At 54.0% G+C, this 15,700-nt stretch overlaps 1 protein-coding gene across 3 annotated transcripts in view; it reads right to left on the bottom strand.

The window, feature by feature from the left end:
* Positions 1-15,700, bottom strand: part of Dot1l (DOT1 like histone lysine methyltransferase) — a 42,355-nt gene that overhangs the window by 10,547 nt on the left and 16,108 nt on the right. For all 3 annotated transcript variants that reach the window (XM_057772432.1, XM_057772430.1, XM_057772431.1), the window contains exons 4-16: positions 15,539-15,602; positions 13,552-13,780; positions 11,761-11,855; positions 11,217-11,279; positions 6,883-6,938; positions 6,240-6,319; positions 3,497-3,565; positions 2,993-3,099; positions 2,285-2,326; positions 1,144-1,251; positions 810-1,041; positions 453-566; positions 8-99 (exon numbers count right to left, since the gene is read on the bottom strand). In XM_057772432.1, coding sequence (XP_057628415.1) covers positions 8-99; positions 453-566; positions 810-1,041; positions 1,144-1,251; positions 2,285-2,326; positions 2,993-3,099; positions 3,497-3,565; positions 6,240-6,319; positions 6,883-6,938; positions 11,217-11,279; positions 11,761-11,855; positions 13,552-13,780; positions 15,539-15,602 — 1,351 coding nt within the window. The remainder of the gene's footprint in view (positions 1-7; positions 100-452; positions 567-809; positions 1,042-1,143; positions 1,252-2,284; positions 2,327-2,992; positions 3,100-3,496; positions 3,566-6,239; positions 6,320-6,882; positions 6,939-11,216; positions 11,280-11,760; positions 11,856-13,551; positions 13,781-15,538; positions 15,603-15,700) is intronic.

The following is a 15,700-nucleotide window of genomic DNA, read 5'->3' as shown; positions in this document are numbered from 1 at the left end:
CACACACCTTCTCTTGGTCCAGAAGTTGCTGCAGGTTGGCCTTGTACTGTGGGGTCTTTGTGTAAGCCAGGAACTGCAGGTACTGGATCTTGAAGGACTCTGGAGGTACATGGTACAGTGTATGAACCAGTGTATGATGCCAACGCCCTTCCGTGAGAGGAGCAGGAGTGGTGGCCAACAGAAAGGAACTACCTGACCTGGCCTGCTGCAGGGTCATCCCTGCCTGTGACTTCACCTCTTCTCAAGCCCGAAACCCGAGAGCAGATCCCTCCTTCAAGTAAGAGACTTGCCAGTATTCCCCATGGAGTGAACCTCTACCAGGCTCCCCCATGTCCCTGAGGTGAGTCAGTCTCAGTCATTCACAAACACGCAACAAAGCCTCTTCCACACCACCCAGCAGGCTTGACTAGAGCCCTACCACTTCCTGCTTCAAGATCAAAGCCATGACCCACCTAAAAGTTTCTGTAATGCAGGAGGGGTGGGTGCCACCAGCAACGGATTGGGGGAGTGGAGCTGCGTGCTCGGAGGTAGCTGGTAGAATGGGCTATGAGGTGCCCTATACGCATCTGCAGGAGAAAGGATCCCCATCAGTCACCAACCATCGGCCCTATACTACCACAGGCAACACAGTACCTCAGCTTGGCAAATCTGAGTGCTGACACTGCTGTGGCATCCAGACCCCACCAAGCACCCTCTGCTGTGTAGTCACAGGCTTGGCACACAGCAGAATCCAAATGGTGACTCTAGTGTACAAGAGCCCACAGTCACTTGGATGGGGACTCTGCCACGAAGAAGAGAAAGAGGCTCACCCTGGGGTGAGGCTGAGGGCGGGGCTGGGGGAGAGGAGTGCAGGAGGTCCAGTGCACTTTGGCTCTTCTTGGACTTTCGCTCAGCGTTTGCAGCACTCATTTTCTTGGGCCGTCCACGCTTCCGGCCAGCCATTTTCCTCCCTTTTTTATTCAGTTTCTTCTTCCGGGCTTTGGAGGGAGATGGCTTTTTGACAGTGGCCACACCTGACTTTTCTTCCTCAGCACCAGAGTCCTAGAGGAAATAGGCAGGCAGTGAAGGGCCAGCAGGAGTACCCTCAGGGCGGCACCACTGGGCACCCTGTCTACCAGGCATGTGCAGGGAAGGGCATCTCACCGCGGGGGCCTCCGTGGCAGCTGCCTTGCTCTCTGGGACCTTGGTGGGGGTAGTTGCATTACTCTTGTTCTCTCGCTGCTGCCGGCGCCGAGCTGCTTCCTGCTCCTCCTAGAGGGAAGCAGTGGGAAAGTGTCCTGAACATGCTGGAGGCTCCATCTCCACTCCAGCATCAAAGAAATGGCCACACACACACACAGACTCTGGGGTAGGTACAGTGCCTAACCTGGACCCCACAGCCACTCTGTGGGTTAAGGCATGGGCCTGTCATGCGATTGCAGCCCAAAACTGTCCCTGCACTGACAGCTGCAGAACCACATGGCAATGAGAACACATAGGAAATGCCAGCCGTCATGGAGACTGCCCCACTAGGCAGGACACAGCCGTCATGGAGACTGCCCCACTAGGCAGGACAGATACAGCCCCTAAACGGCTAGGCAAAGTCAAGCCACTTGCTAAGGGCCTATGCAAAACATAACCAGTGCTGACGTGAACCCTGTACCTGAGCTAACCTCCATGAGGTGCAAACTTGCATGCACCAGTGGAATTGGGGGTTGAGTGGGGGGAGAATTCAGCCCCTCACTGAGTATACACACTGTTCACTATCTCTAGTATGCTGGGCAGGATGAACTCCTTGGGGGTGTGCAGCAGCCTGCCTACACTCCTGTAACCCTGACAGCCCACCACTTCACCAAGTACCAGCAGACAGAGTGCTGTGCTCTGCTATTAGTGCCCACACAGAATGAACAGACATCTGTTCATGCCTCCCCAGGGAAAGTCACGTGGAAGCCCAGCTCTTTGTGTCCCTGGACAGACAGGCAAATGTGCAGCAGATGTGGCTAGAGAAGGGACTGCCATGGAGCAGACTACCCAGCCTTCCAGGGTGCTGGAGACAGGCACCCTCAACTGTTGTGCACAACTCGGGCATGGGGATGCACAGCACGGGGTAACAAAGAATCCGCTGGTAACCGGCATCACCTACAGAAAGATAGATGCTAAACCCACTACAGAGCTGAGGGCCTTCGGAAAGCCTGGGAGGCAGAAATAACACTTGGTTGGGCCTAGGAACCTTGGTCACACATACCAACAGCACATACAAAGCCAGCAATCATGACCCTCACAGTTGGGAGAAAAGCAAACTTACCCTGAGTTTTGGATTTTTCAGACTAGAAAAATAATTTTCAAGCTAAAGAGAAGAGGAAAGAGCTTTGTTAGAAGCGAGCCCGAGCACGGACACAGGCAGCTCATAGAGGTGGCGTGTCCCACACGCTGCCAGGCCCACCAGCACACACTGCAGGTGGCACACCAGGAGTAATATACAACCCAGGGCATCTACCCTCGAGTGGCAAGTGACTGCTAAGGAACAGGGTCAGGACCTCCCGAGGGGAACACTGGCTGCTACACCGCACAGGGGAACTCACAACATAGTTCAGGAGTCTTGAGGGCCCCTTTACCTACAGCACCAAGGGCAGAGCACAGCTGCTGCTGGCTCAGGGAGGGCACAGAACAAAAAGCAGAATTGCCAACATGCTGCTTCAAGGAGCCCAGGGGGTACCAGGACAGATGGAGAACAGAGCCTGGGACCATACACAGAAGGTTCTGGCAAGGAGAAGATAACCTGTGGGGGCCATGAGGAAAAGGCCAGCATATACCCAGGGAAGGCTGGGGACGAGGACAGAAGGGATGACAGAGACCATAGGTCTCTGAATATGATAATATGATGCCAAAACGACTATGGCCCCTATTCATCAGGTGGACTAAGGGCTGAGACCCAGAGCTGCCAGGGAGCTCTGTAGAGGACAAGCAGGCACACAGAGGCAGCGTGCTGTACTGTAGCACTGTGGGCACTCACTATGGTGCGGTCAATAGTGTGCAGGTAGTAGGAGACGGGCTTCCCAGTCCATGACACGGAGCCCTTCAGGGGTGACAATTCCACCACACGCATAATGGTGCCGATGTCTGTGGAAGAGCAGCAAGTCAGGACTATGGCAGGAGGCCTGCGCCCCACACCAGTGTCAACAGCATCCCCAAAGGGAGGAATAATCTGGGGCCTGTCAGGAACAAGGTGGCGAGCACACATGAATGAGATCAGATTTCAAGAGCAGCCATCAGCAAAGCAAGCATGCAGACCCGGAACTGGACCAGCCAAGCGCCTAGCCCAGGGAGACCCACAGGAGGGCTGGCCACCCCATCCCAAGGCCCCTCCTGAAAAGGACATGTCTACAAGAGGATGTGCTTAACATACTGTGGGCAGAGGCTGGGGAGCAGCTAGGTGAGCGCCCTCCCTGCAGGGCAGTACCATCTGACTGGGCGAGGGGAGCCAGGTACCCTATGCACCACGGAGCCCAGAGCTTACCACTCAAGTTCCTGCTGTTGATCCTGAAGTTCAGAGGGGCAAAGGGCTTTGAGGAGACGATTCTGCCGCCTACAACACAGAAGCCCATCACTGCCATGTGCGCAAAAACCCACACAGGCACACACAAGCTGGAGACCACAAACCCAGGTATGAGCAACTGCCCAGGACAGGAGACAGGTGAACAATGCCTGTGCCCAGGAGATGCTAGGCATTCTTCACAAGACCCCTGGTGCTCATCCCTGACCCTGCAGCCATAGAGAACAGTGACTCTACACAGTGGTGACAACTGGGTGCCTGCTAAAAGGGTCATGGTGGAACCCAGTACAACAATAAGGCACAAGAAAGAGATTGCTATAAGCCATGTGTTACCAGGAGGGGAGCTGAAACAAAGGCACTGAGGAGACCCACAGGCAGTGTAGCGCAGTGATTACCCTGGCATTCCAGCAGCTGAAAGAGGGAGGGGGGACTGTCATGAGTCTGAAGACAAACTGAGCAAGATTCCAGTTTTTAAAAAGACACAACAGAGAAAGTCCCAGAGAACAGGGTTGAGAAGCTGACTGGCTGCTGAAGCCCTTGAGGCTAGAGAGGTGAAGGCAGAGGCCGGGGCAGAAAACAAGAATGAGAACTGCGCCACAAGAGGCAAAAGAGCCAAACCACACACAGATTCAAACCCGTGACAGCCACAGAGGAAGAACAAACTGGAAACATGGAAGTCTAGGTATGGAGGCACATAACTTCAATCCTAGTATGAGGCAGAGATGGGCAGATCTCTGAGAGTAGTCTAGCCTGGTCTACATAAAGAGTTCCACAACAGTCAGAGCTACATAGAGACCTTGCCTCAAAACAAAACCCAGCCTAATTTTTTTGAATGGTGCAGATTCCTTCCATATTGAAGAGAAGTATTGGGGTGGAGAGGGGAGAATGAGAACATCATGAAGCCTAGGCCAGCCTAGGAACTCTAAGCCTCCTGCCTTGGCCTCCTGATTACTAGAACAGCCCTGAATCCCACACCCATTGATAGCTAAACAAAGAGACTCAAAAGACCACACTGGCACAGTGATACATGTCTGTCATCCCAGCAATGGGGAAGTTGAGGCAACACTGTTCTGGGACAGCCTCGGTTACATAATGAGACTCCTTTCTCAACACAAACACACATATCTTTGAATGTGTACGCAGCTGCTTATATTAGTAAACCAGTCTCTAGCCCCCTCCATGTCCTGCTTTCTGAGTACTGTACACCAGCAAAAGGGCCTGGCCAGACCACAGCAGGGTCAGCTCCATGTCTCCAGTGTGCAGGAAAGCAGCAAACACCAATGGCTCAGACTGAAAGGCCATGGGCCAGTCTGGCCAGCACCTATGAGCTGCCCTAAGCAGTGATAGGAATGACCTGCAACCACTGAGCACAAGTAGGCCGAAGGGGAAAGCCTAGTCAAGAGAGGGCCACAGGAACAATTTGATTACCAGGAACACCCACAAGTAGGTGTTTGTGCTGGATACTTTTGGGCAATTTGATACAAACTAGGGCCTTCTAGGAAGAGAGAATCTCAATTGAGAAAAATGTCTCCAGCAGATTGACCTGCAGGCAGTCCCCGTGGGGCACTGTCTTGACTGACTGGTGTGGGAGGATCACCGCGTGCTCCTGAGGAGTGCAAGAAAAGTAGCAGAAGAAAAGCGTGTGAGCCAGTCGGCAGTCTTCCCACAAGGCCTCTACTGCAGCTCCTGCCCTGGTGTCCATAGATTGCTTTGGTCATGGTGTCTGTCGCAGCACAGAGAGCACACTAAACAACACTGCAGCAGCAGTCCGCAGGGTGGTCTCTAAAGGCAGGACAGGGAAGGGGCAGAACACTGCCACTGAAGGCTGGGGCTGGCTGTCATCAGAGCCTGGCCCACCTAACAAATAACTGAGCACACTAGCTCTGAGGGACAAGTTAATCTAGGACTGGATGACTCAGTCAAGATATGGCCCCAAGCAGGCTAATGTGGTGTGTATCGCGATAAAGTTAAAGGCCAGCTTCGGCTATATGACTGAGTTTAAGACTAGAATGGATCTAGGCCAGCCCTGTCTAGAATGGGACCGTTTTAAAACACAAATGAAGGGATGAAGGAAAGAATGTGAGGCAGGGGTGAAGCTCAGCGGGGGAGTGTTTGCTGAGCACACAAGGTTCATCCCCAGCACCTCAAGTAATTAACTGTAAAAGCATGAGGACAGGCCCTACAGCAAACACCCGTCACTTCTGTGACAGCTATAGGGTTGGGAAAGTCTGGGTATTCCTGCTCCTGCAGAGGGACAGCAGTATGCACTGCAGACGGCCCAGTCCTATGCAAGAGGCTGTGTGTGCTCTACGCAATGCCTTATTCACGAAATCTCTCCATCACCAAAGACTGACGGGCACAAACACATGTGCAGACACATCATGAGCTCACAAGCGAAGAGCCCTGGTGCTGGTGCTTGCAGCAGGAGACTGCTTCTGAGCTGGGTTAGCCCTTCAACCCATCTGCTGGCTGTCTGGGGGTACGCTTGGCACCAAGGGCCTTCAGTCACCGGGGCCTCACTTCTGCTGTGCAGCCCAGGAGCTGCGGATGGGTAGCAGGAAGCAGGTGGGGCCTGGGGCTTCCATGTACTACCCATCATGAACAGGGAGGATCGCTGAGGCCCTCTCAAGACAAACTGATGTAACTGCATGTTCCCCACCCCCACACTGTGGGAATAGCAGGCCTATGGGCAGGAGGGCTGCGTTACCTTCCTTCATGTTTGCGAATCGCTCCTTCAGCTGGTGATCCACCTCAGGACCAAAGGCAAAGTTATTCACAAATATAACACTGCAAAACAATGTTTCAGTTCAGTAAAACTGAGGCTATGCACATCAAGTCCCAGCCTGGACACAGCCTGCTGCTGGTCCCTGCCAGGTGCTGCGCCCCCTCCCCCGCCCACCCATCTGAGGTGAGCAGAGTAAGCAGGAAAGCAGGGGCAGGAGACAAGCACAAACCACCTGGGCTGAGTCCAGCACCAGGCGCCAGTTCCTGGAAGCACTCCCTGGCAACAGAATGCAGGGAGGGTCTGCTCCCAGGGCACAAGCAAACGCAAGCACTTGATGAGCAGGCAGCTTCCTTCCCCTCCCCCCCCGCAGAAAACACAGAGGTGAGGCCCCAAAACACCTAGATCCCCTGATGGACCCCATGACAAGGACAGCAGTTTGCTCAAGGGGACCAGCACAGGGGCTGCCCGCACCCCATGTAAGACCAAAGGCAGGCCAGCACCGAGGAGGGGCTGGCACTCTTGAAGCAGTAGCCCTGCAGTACCCTCCACAGCAGCCACCCACATCTGGGGGACAAGAGTCAGAGGCCACAGCACAGCCAGCAGCACAGCCCACAGCCGGCCGTACCTCGTGTTGGCGATCCGTTCCCTCCACTCCTCTGAGAGGAAGTCACCTCGTTCCAGCTAAGAAAGAAAGGAACACGTTTACTCATGGGCTTGCTTGATTCAAACCCAGTTCCCGCAGCTGCTGTGAGAGACATGGAATGAGCTGGATCTTGGGTGGGAAGGTGACTGTGGACAGCCAGTAGACAGCTCTGCAAGGGCAGGGCCTAAACCCCAGCAGGAAGTAGCACCAATTCGGGACAGACAAGAGGATGGTGTGGGTCCAGGTGAGGAGCCACAGTGCCATGTGCTTGGCCAGCCAACCCTCTCTGCACCCAGACTGTGCCCCCCCACCAAAAAAAAGCAGCACCACACAGAACTTCTGCAGACCTTACAGACATGAGACGTATTTATGTGGCCAGGAAGCCACTGGATCAACCATGAGGACTGTGTCCGCAGATAAGGTCACCTCTGTGCACCTTGCATTAGTATATGTTTGCTGCACACTGATCCCCAAACTGCAGCCTGCCACGACCGACCATGTCAGCACTGATACCATTCCACCTCTTTCAGGCCAGAGTGTGTTAAAGGGAAACAGCTTGTTTTTTTCCTCCCCTTTTTTTCTTTTTGGTTTTTCAATACAGTAGCCCTGACTGTCCTGGAACTCATTCTGTAGACCAGGCTGGCCTCAAACTCAGAGATCTACCTGCCTCTGTGCTTTTATCCTGACTACCTGAAACCAGACTCCCAAGCAATCTGGGTTTACAATTCTGCAGACCACCCACTACCTGCAGTGCCAGGCATATGGCCCAGGAAAAGAACAGTCCACTCTACATGGAGGTCATGAGGTGGGAGTGGGATTGTTTAGTTGTTTACAAAACCCAAAAGACAGGAACATTCCTGAAAAGATGGACAGATGTACAGCATAGTCTGTCCATTGTCAAGGACGCCACACTGGGCTGGAAAGTTCCTTTGCAATGAACAGGAGCAAAGATCTGATGCACTACCTGCCGCGCAGTGCGAACAACACAACAGGCAGATCTGAGCAGAAGTGGTGGATCTACGCGTATCAAAGGTTAAGGGATGTCGACCATGGGCAACACCAAAGGCCCACACTGGAGTCCCCCCACTCCACCCACCATGAGCTGTGGCTGACAGGATGACAGAGCACCCGCCAAGCTGCAGGCCCAGGGCTACCTCCCCACCCTGCTAGGATAAGATTGTTCCCAGACAGGAGCAGCTGTACAGCCTCCGTCCTCCAGTGAGGCAGAGTGGACCTGGGCTGGAGTGGTCAGAGCCCTGCATGCCCCTGGAGGCTGCACAGTCCCTGAGCCTACCCCAGGCCAGGGCCCACCTCTCCTCCAATCTACTCCTCAGCAACCTCTGACTCTGTTCTGCTGTACACCAGCCAGCCCTGAAGATGGGGGTTTCAGTCATTCCCCAAATGCAGGGGAGCATTTGGGCCTAGGAGACCTGGGCTCTGGGCTCCCACTCTCCCCTAAGTTAAGCACTGCAGCAGAGACCATGCCTCCATCTCCCCTGCTGCAGAGTCTAAGCTAAGCAGAGAAGCCCTGGGTGCTGGGTCTCTGCATCTCTGGATGAGAACGACCTGCTGCGTGTTCTAAGACTCCTAGGAAGAACTCTGCAAGCCCAGATGGCCTCCCTAGCTCTGCTGATTGCCTTTGCGTGGCTGACCGCTGGGTCCTGCAACGTGGCTGCACAGACAGGCGCAGGCTGGCTCCACTCCAGGAACCTGAGGGTGCCTGCTGAGGACAGACCTCTCACCCTGCAGCTGTGTCACGTGTGGACCCAGCGTTCCACCCTGCAGGCCCTAGTACTACTGTCCTAGCCAAGCAGGCCATGAAGTTTGGGGAGTCAACTAGCTGCACCGTGTGTTAGGCCAGTCCTAACTATCTGGCCCAGGATGGAAGCACAGGCCTAAAGCAAGGTGTCTGCTGCTGTGTAGGAAATCTCCATACACTCCACCCTGCAGGGAGGCCCCTTCAGACAGGAAGTCCCTGAAAAGGAGCGGAGCGGATGTGCTGGGCTCTCCCTCCCCAGGCATACAGGAGCGGTAAGGACTGCTGAGAGACACTGTCACACCAGTCAAGACAACTGGGAGAGGCTTAGGCCTACTGAGACACCTGGAAAGGGCGCTCTCCAGCCTAACATGCTGCCTTACGCCATGCAGTGCATTCCAGATTCCCAGCTTTGTGAGTGTCTTGGTGATGCAGCTGTCTGTGAGCCGTTTCTGCTTCTGTTAAGTGTCCCTCACCAACACTTTCTGTAAGTAAACACTGGAAAACTCGAGAGTTCTCCAAGCTGGGCTCTGTTGGTTCCCTATCTGGGAAACATTTGCTCATATCCCCTAAGGAACAGTGTCACAGTGCATCTACCAACATGGAAAAGGAGGGGAACAGCACACAGCAGGTTAGCATCCATGAAGCAAGTGGGGAAGACTGACAAAGGCCCCACACAAGTTTGGGGAAGGCCAAAAAAGGTCACCATGGTGAGACCCAGGAGGCCATGGTCAGACACAGACTTAGCCATTGCGAAAACCCATCAGCTCAGTCTGGAGAGCAAAAGAGCAGAGGCACTAAGGTCTGTGGACAGTCTCAGACACATGCCCCACAGGTATACCTCAGCAGGACTGGCTGCCCATGGGACACCTCAGCACAACCAACTCCCGTGACAGGGATGCCTAGGCAAGCTCTAGCCAGGATTCCAGGAGTATAGGCTACTCTACTCTCTTCCAGGGTCAGGGGTCAAAGCCCAGAGACCCCTCTGAGAAGATGAACTGCATACAAAGCTATACAGTCACGGCTGCCCAGGCAATGGGAAGGCAGGCACACTCTGAATACAGGAGGTTACCAAGACTGGGAATGTTAGGAAGCACCGCCAGCAGAGATGACCATGCTTCAGGGTCTGCTCCAAATTGGCTAAGAGACAATAGAGGATGAGGGAGGGGACTGCCAGACTCAATTCAGCCACTGGAGGGAGCATGTCAGCAGCCCTGGCTGGGGGCAGCATCCAAGAGGCCACTGCATGGCGGGTGGCAGCATCCCTGGCACAAGGCAGTTCTGGGCCAGAAGAGTCCTCTGGGCTATTTTTAGGGTCCCCTGGATTTTCTCCTGCATGCTCCTGAATAGTAGAAGGCAGGGCACAGGGTTTGCAAAATCAAAGCTGCAGTACTGCACAGGCCAGGCCAGGCCTAATGGCCAGGGAAGGTGCCTATGCAGCCTCCTGGAGAAGGCTGGTGGTCACTCAAGGTGCTGTGGGAAGCCAGAGTGAACACAATCAAAGACAAAAAAGTTGCTTTCTATTTCTGCTGCCAGGTTGCTTCTGATGGTCATCAAGGCCTCAAGAACACCCCTTGGGCTTAGCCCTGCTCCCAGCCACAAGCCAAGGGCCACCAGCATGAGCACTGAGTCCCATGAGGGCCCAACAGTGAAACAGCCAATATGACAAACAGCTACCAGTCACAACACTGGCTTCACCCACAAAGGCCAGGTCATCCAACAATGACAGCAGCAGAAGAAGCAGAAAGAAGGAAGAGGGAGAAGAGAAAGAAGAGGAGGAAGAAGTAGAAAAAGGAGGAGGAGGAGGAGGAGGAGGAGGAGGAGGAGGAGGAGGAGGAGGAGGAGGAGGAGGAAAAGAAGAAAGAAGAGGAAGAGGAGGAAGAGGAGAAGGGTCTTCTTGAAAGTTATGTCCTCAACCGAGAACTCTATGTGGGTATGGAACCCACAGGCCCCACCGAAAGTGTGAAGAGTCATCACGGTTGATGTCTCAGGAATCTGGACCCATCTCCTGGGTCCCAGACACAGTATCAAGTGGGCCTCTCCTAACAGATTCCCAAGACTCTCACGCATGGGAGACTTCCACCAAGAAAACACGAGTGAGCTGGGATTATTGAAGGAAGGGTGACACACAGAGCAAGACAGAGTTATCACCGTGCGGTCCGCTGCACACAGGACACAGGCACCACAGACTGCCTCTCCCAGCCAGCCCACAAAATGGTCTAACCAGATCAAGAACCCAAGGGTCCCAACCCCTAATGCCACAGGCTACACAAAGGTGCAGCTCATTAGGGGTGCACTTGCCCAGTCTGGAGGTCTCAGCTCCTTAGAGTTGAGAGCATATGCTGACATAGCCCAGTTACCACATGTCTAGGGATGATGCCCGGGCCAGGGAAGCAGGAAGAGCCAGGCTCAGTTGGGGTTCTGCAGCTAGCTCCAGAGACTGTGCCCATTGCCACAGAGGGCCATATGGTCACTGCTCAAGACTGACTGGGGTCAAGAGAGGAGGGGAAAGGGGGCTGGGCTAGGATGGAGGCCGCGGGCATGGAGCGATGGCACTCACTGTGTATTCTGCATGCTTTTTTCCATACCATTTCATCCACTTCCTGAACTCTCGGTCCATGGTCTGAGGAAAAGAAAGCACACAACGTTATAAACTCAGGAAGGCTTAGGCGGTGGAGGGTCCACAAGCCCTGCAGGATCATACCAGACAAGATACTGATGCCTATACAGCGACCCTGCTGTGGAGCACAGTGGTAGGGACACCCAAAGGAGGGGCTATGGGATAGTAACAAGGTTCCCAATCCTCCAACAGAGCCCCAAGATCAAGAGCCTGAACCCCACCCTGGGAGGAAAAGATAGGGTGTCCACAGGAAATATGCACCCTCTCAACTCATAGGAGCTCAGCAACATTCTCTCTCCAGGAAGGGGTGGCCATGTCCTGCCAGGAGAGCAGAATGACCTTATCATGAAGCTCTGCAGAGCCTACCAGGGACACAGGCACCCTGCTCAAAGGTGCTGGGTGTCACAAACACAGAAACGCTTGGCCTGAAGGAGTTCTACCCAGACACAAGAGCCTGAAGCACTGTGCACACGTGACTGCTCACCTCCGCGTACTTGGCTGGGATGTCCGCTTTCTCCACTCCGTAGTGATGTTTGCAGTTGGTGGCCGCAGCAACCTGAAGGACAACCTGCCCCACACCTTCAGCCAGAGAGACACAGGTCAGAGTCTGTGTGGCCCCCACAGAGACCAGTGGCCTCAGCCACATGACAATGTCCCTTGGCATCAGAGAAGAGACCATTCACAAGCACAGACCTCCCAGCAGAAGACGTATGCACCACTCTACAACCCATAATGCGATCTGTGAACCTGCAACCTGCCTGCTCCTGTGTGGGGATGGCTGCACAAAGCTTAGCAGTCCCCAGGAAGTCACTTCTTCACATAAGTCATCCCCTGGGCCAGCTAGCACCCTAAACCTAACAGGTCTGCTTGAGGATGGGAAACAAAATAAGAAATCCAGAGGCTATAACCGCCAGCGACTGGCGCCTGCTGGCCCTACACAGAGAAATCAGGCCTGCCAACACTGCTTCATGGCATCAAGGGTCAAGCCTCTGAAGATGACCCTACACGTGGCAGGCCAGTTTCACATTTGAGATGGCACATACATGCCACCTGACTTTCTATGCTGGGAAGTGTTTTCCAGTAACAAGCAGCTCAGAACCATAGAGTAGAGAAGCCAGGAGACACACCGCACAGTGCCTCAGGAGACATAAAGTCTAGACAGAGGCATCCCGTCCACAGTTTAGTAGGGTGAGTGAGCCCCAAAGCTACAGTGCCTCGGGAGGGGCTCTGAAAGGTAAGGGACCCAGGAGGCTCAACCACCAGGGTTGGACCAGCAGCTTCTAAAAGAATTGCAGGTGTAGCTGGGCCTTTTAGAGCCTTTACCTCACATCCATGAGTATGAGAAATAAGTCCTATGCTGGACAGTTTTATGTCAACTTGACACAAACTAGAGTCATCTGAGAGGAAAAAGACAATGTTTCCATAAAATCATATTGGAGGCAAACTTAGGGCATTGGGAATTCTCTCTCTCTCTCTCTCTTCTCTCTTCTCTCTCTATTTTCAAGACAGGGTTTCTCTGTGTAATAGTCCTGGCCTGTCCTCTATAGATCAGGCTGGCCTTGAACTCACAGAGATCCACCTGCCCCCGTCTCCCTGGGATTAAAGGCATACACACCACACCTGGTACATTTCATTAATTAGCGACTGATTGGCAAGGGCCCAGGTCAGGGAGGGCCCAGCCCATTGTAGGTGGGGCTATACCTAGGCTGCTGATTCTGGGTTCTATAAGAAAGCAGAATGAGCAAGCCATGTGGAGCAAGCCAATAAGCAGCATCCTCCATGGTGTCTGCCATAAGTTTCTGCCTCCAGGTTCCCGCCCTGTGTGAGTTCCTGTCATGACTTCCTTCAGTGATGAACAGTGATATGGAAGGATAAGACAAAAACAAACCCTTTCCTCCCAGATAGCTTTAGGTCATGGTCCTTCACCGCAGCAATTGAAACTCTAGTGGATACCATCAGAACCACAGCCAGCCATGCAGGCAGTCCAGCAGCCCCACGAGTGAGGCTGCAGAGTGTGACCAGAGGCCTCAGGAATACTGCTCTGGTTGAGAATCTCACAAGCCAAGACCCATGGGGTCATAAGAAGGTTCAGGGGCTGTAAGGAGCCAGCAGGATTTCGAGTGGAAGCCCTGAGCAGGAGCACTAGTGGTACCAGAAGCCTCGGCTAATCCAGTGTCCACCCTAAAAGGTCCTAAGAAGTCCTTTGAGCATTCATGTGCAGCCGAGGGTGCACTGAGAGCCAAGGACAGCTCAAAGACTGCTACAAGACACTCACCACTGCCCAGGTCTACAAACAGGTCATCCTCGGTCATCTTGATCTCGTCGATCATCTGGGCGACCAGGTCAAAGGAGGTCTCCCCATACACCTCAGGGGAAAAGGGCTCGTAGTTGTTGAGCTTCTCAGGGTCAGTCACAGAGTGGTTGTACACCTGCTGCAGGATGTGCCGCAGGAGCCCATTGGAAGGTCGAGTATTTAGCTTCATGGGTTGCGTGGTGCCCTTCCACTGGGGACAAGAGTAGACATGACCAATTACACTCCACAGCAGGCAGCAGCACCTGACTGACACCTACAACTTGGGAGGTTGGAGCAGAGGGAACACTGTCAGTCCAAGGCCTGCCTGGACTACGTAGTAAAATCCTACATCAAATAGGTCACCAGGTGGTGTGGTAGCAGACGCCATTAATCCCAGCAGAGGCAGACAGATCTCTGAGTTCAAGGCCAGCCTGGATAACAGAGCTAGTTCCAAGACAGCCAGGGCTTTTACACAGAGAAACCCTGTCTCAAAACAAACACAAAAGGGGCTGGAGTGCCGGGCGGTGGTGGCGCACGCCTTTAATCCCAGCACTTGGGAGGCAGAGGCAGGTGGATCTCTGTGAGTTCGAGACCAGCCTGGTCTACAAGAGCTAGTTCCAGGACAGGCTCCAAAGCCACAGAGAAACCCTGTCTCGAAAAAGCAAAAAAAAAAAAAAAAAAAAAAAAGGGGGCTGGAGTGTGGCTCAGTGGTAAAGAACCTACTGAGGCAGTCCCGAAGACCACAACAGAAAACAACACAGCAGCGTGAGTGCGCCTATGAGTGCACAGAGCCAGTTCTGGCCTCCAGGTTTCTGTCCGACCCCTCCAGGCCAACTCAGGCACTCCATCTATGTTACTCACATGAGGTCAACTCCAACTGGACCTGGTAAGCGTTCTGACCTAAGCCCAGTCCTGGAGTCCCAGGAGCCCCTCCTGACTCCAGGCTCCCTGGCTGGTATACCTCCTCCCAGGACATACCTCAGACTCTCTAGCTTTGGGGAAGGTCAAAAGAAAGCAGCGAACAGCTGCAGACTCCAACTGCAGTCTCAGTCTGGCCTTGGAATACACACTGGCACATCCTGGCACTCATCTACTGATCTTAGCCACCAGATCAAATTTCCTCAGGGGAGAAGGGCTCAACCCCTTGGTCTCATAGCCATGGACACTCTACCAGCCAAAGCACTGGCACAGGATGTGACGAGACGGGATAGTCCATCTGAAGGGCCAGGCCCCACACCTCTTGCTGCCCCACAGGAGCCCTAATGCAGCTGATACAGCTGGTGTTCCACCGGTACAGAGATGAGGGCAGAACCAGTGCCCAGTGGGTCATCCCTGCAGAGCTGCATGAGTGTCTTAGCTCAAGGAACCATGAAGCTACCCTGTCCCAGCCCAGCCTCTCCACACAGCCCATCTTCCACAGAGTGTTCCCTGACACCACAGATCCCCATAAAGGCCCAACACCTGCTAAAAGCCCCACTGCCCCTGTGCCTTCTAGAAAGACCACTCCCTGGGTGCTCAGTGGTCAAGCTCTGCTGCCTGCACCCAGTTTGTCAGCTAAGGTGGGCAGGCGGAGCACAGCTTTATGTGACTATTGTGAGGACACCTCCTCCCAGCAGGTGAAGCAAACTAGAAAACATTAGAGCAGAGGCCACAGGCTCAAAGACAGCAGCAGGGCAGAGGGAGGTAGGCTCCCAGTTCCAAAGGCTGCTGACTGCACCTCTGCTGCAGCACGCAGAGATGGGCAGAGATGCAATGACCCCAAGAAGCTACTTGGAAGACAGCTAGGGTAGCTGGGGCTTAATATACTGCCACACAACTCCCCTGTCTCATCATGCCAACAGCCCTCCCCACCACTCTTTGACAGCAACCAGGAGGTCCTAGTGCTTGACTGCCCCGGGAGGTCCAGGAGTTAGCATCATGCAAACGCACAGAGGGAATTGAACAGCCTCACTAGTGTGGAGCCACCTACCAGCTGGTGGATGCTGTCGATGGCTCGGTTGTACTTGTCACACAGCCTCTGCATGCTTTCAAAACTGAGAAAGAAAGAGAGGAAGCGTCAGTGGGCTGCAATGTGCCCAGCTTTCACAGACTTGTAGGGCTGGGCAAAGCCTCTAGGGAGGCATGGGATTCC

This window comes from Chionomys nivalis, chromosome 6, assembly GCF_950005125.1.
Source record: "Chionomys nivalis chromosome 6, mChiNiv1.1, whole genome shotgun sequence".
Lineage (NCBI taxonomy): Eukaryota > Metazoa > Chordata > Mammalia > Rodentia > Cricetidae > Chionomys > Chionomys nivalis.
The sequence above is the reverse complement of the archived record's forward strand: the minus strand, read 5'-3'. Positions and strand labels throughout refer to the sequence as shown.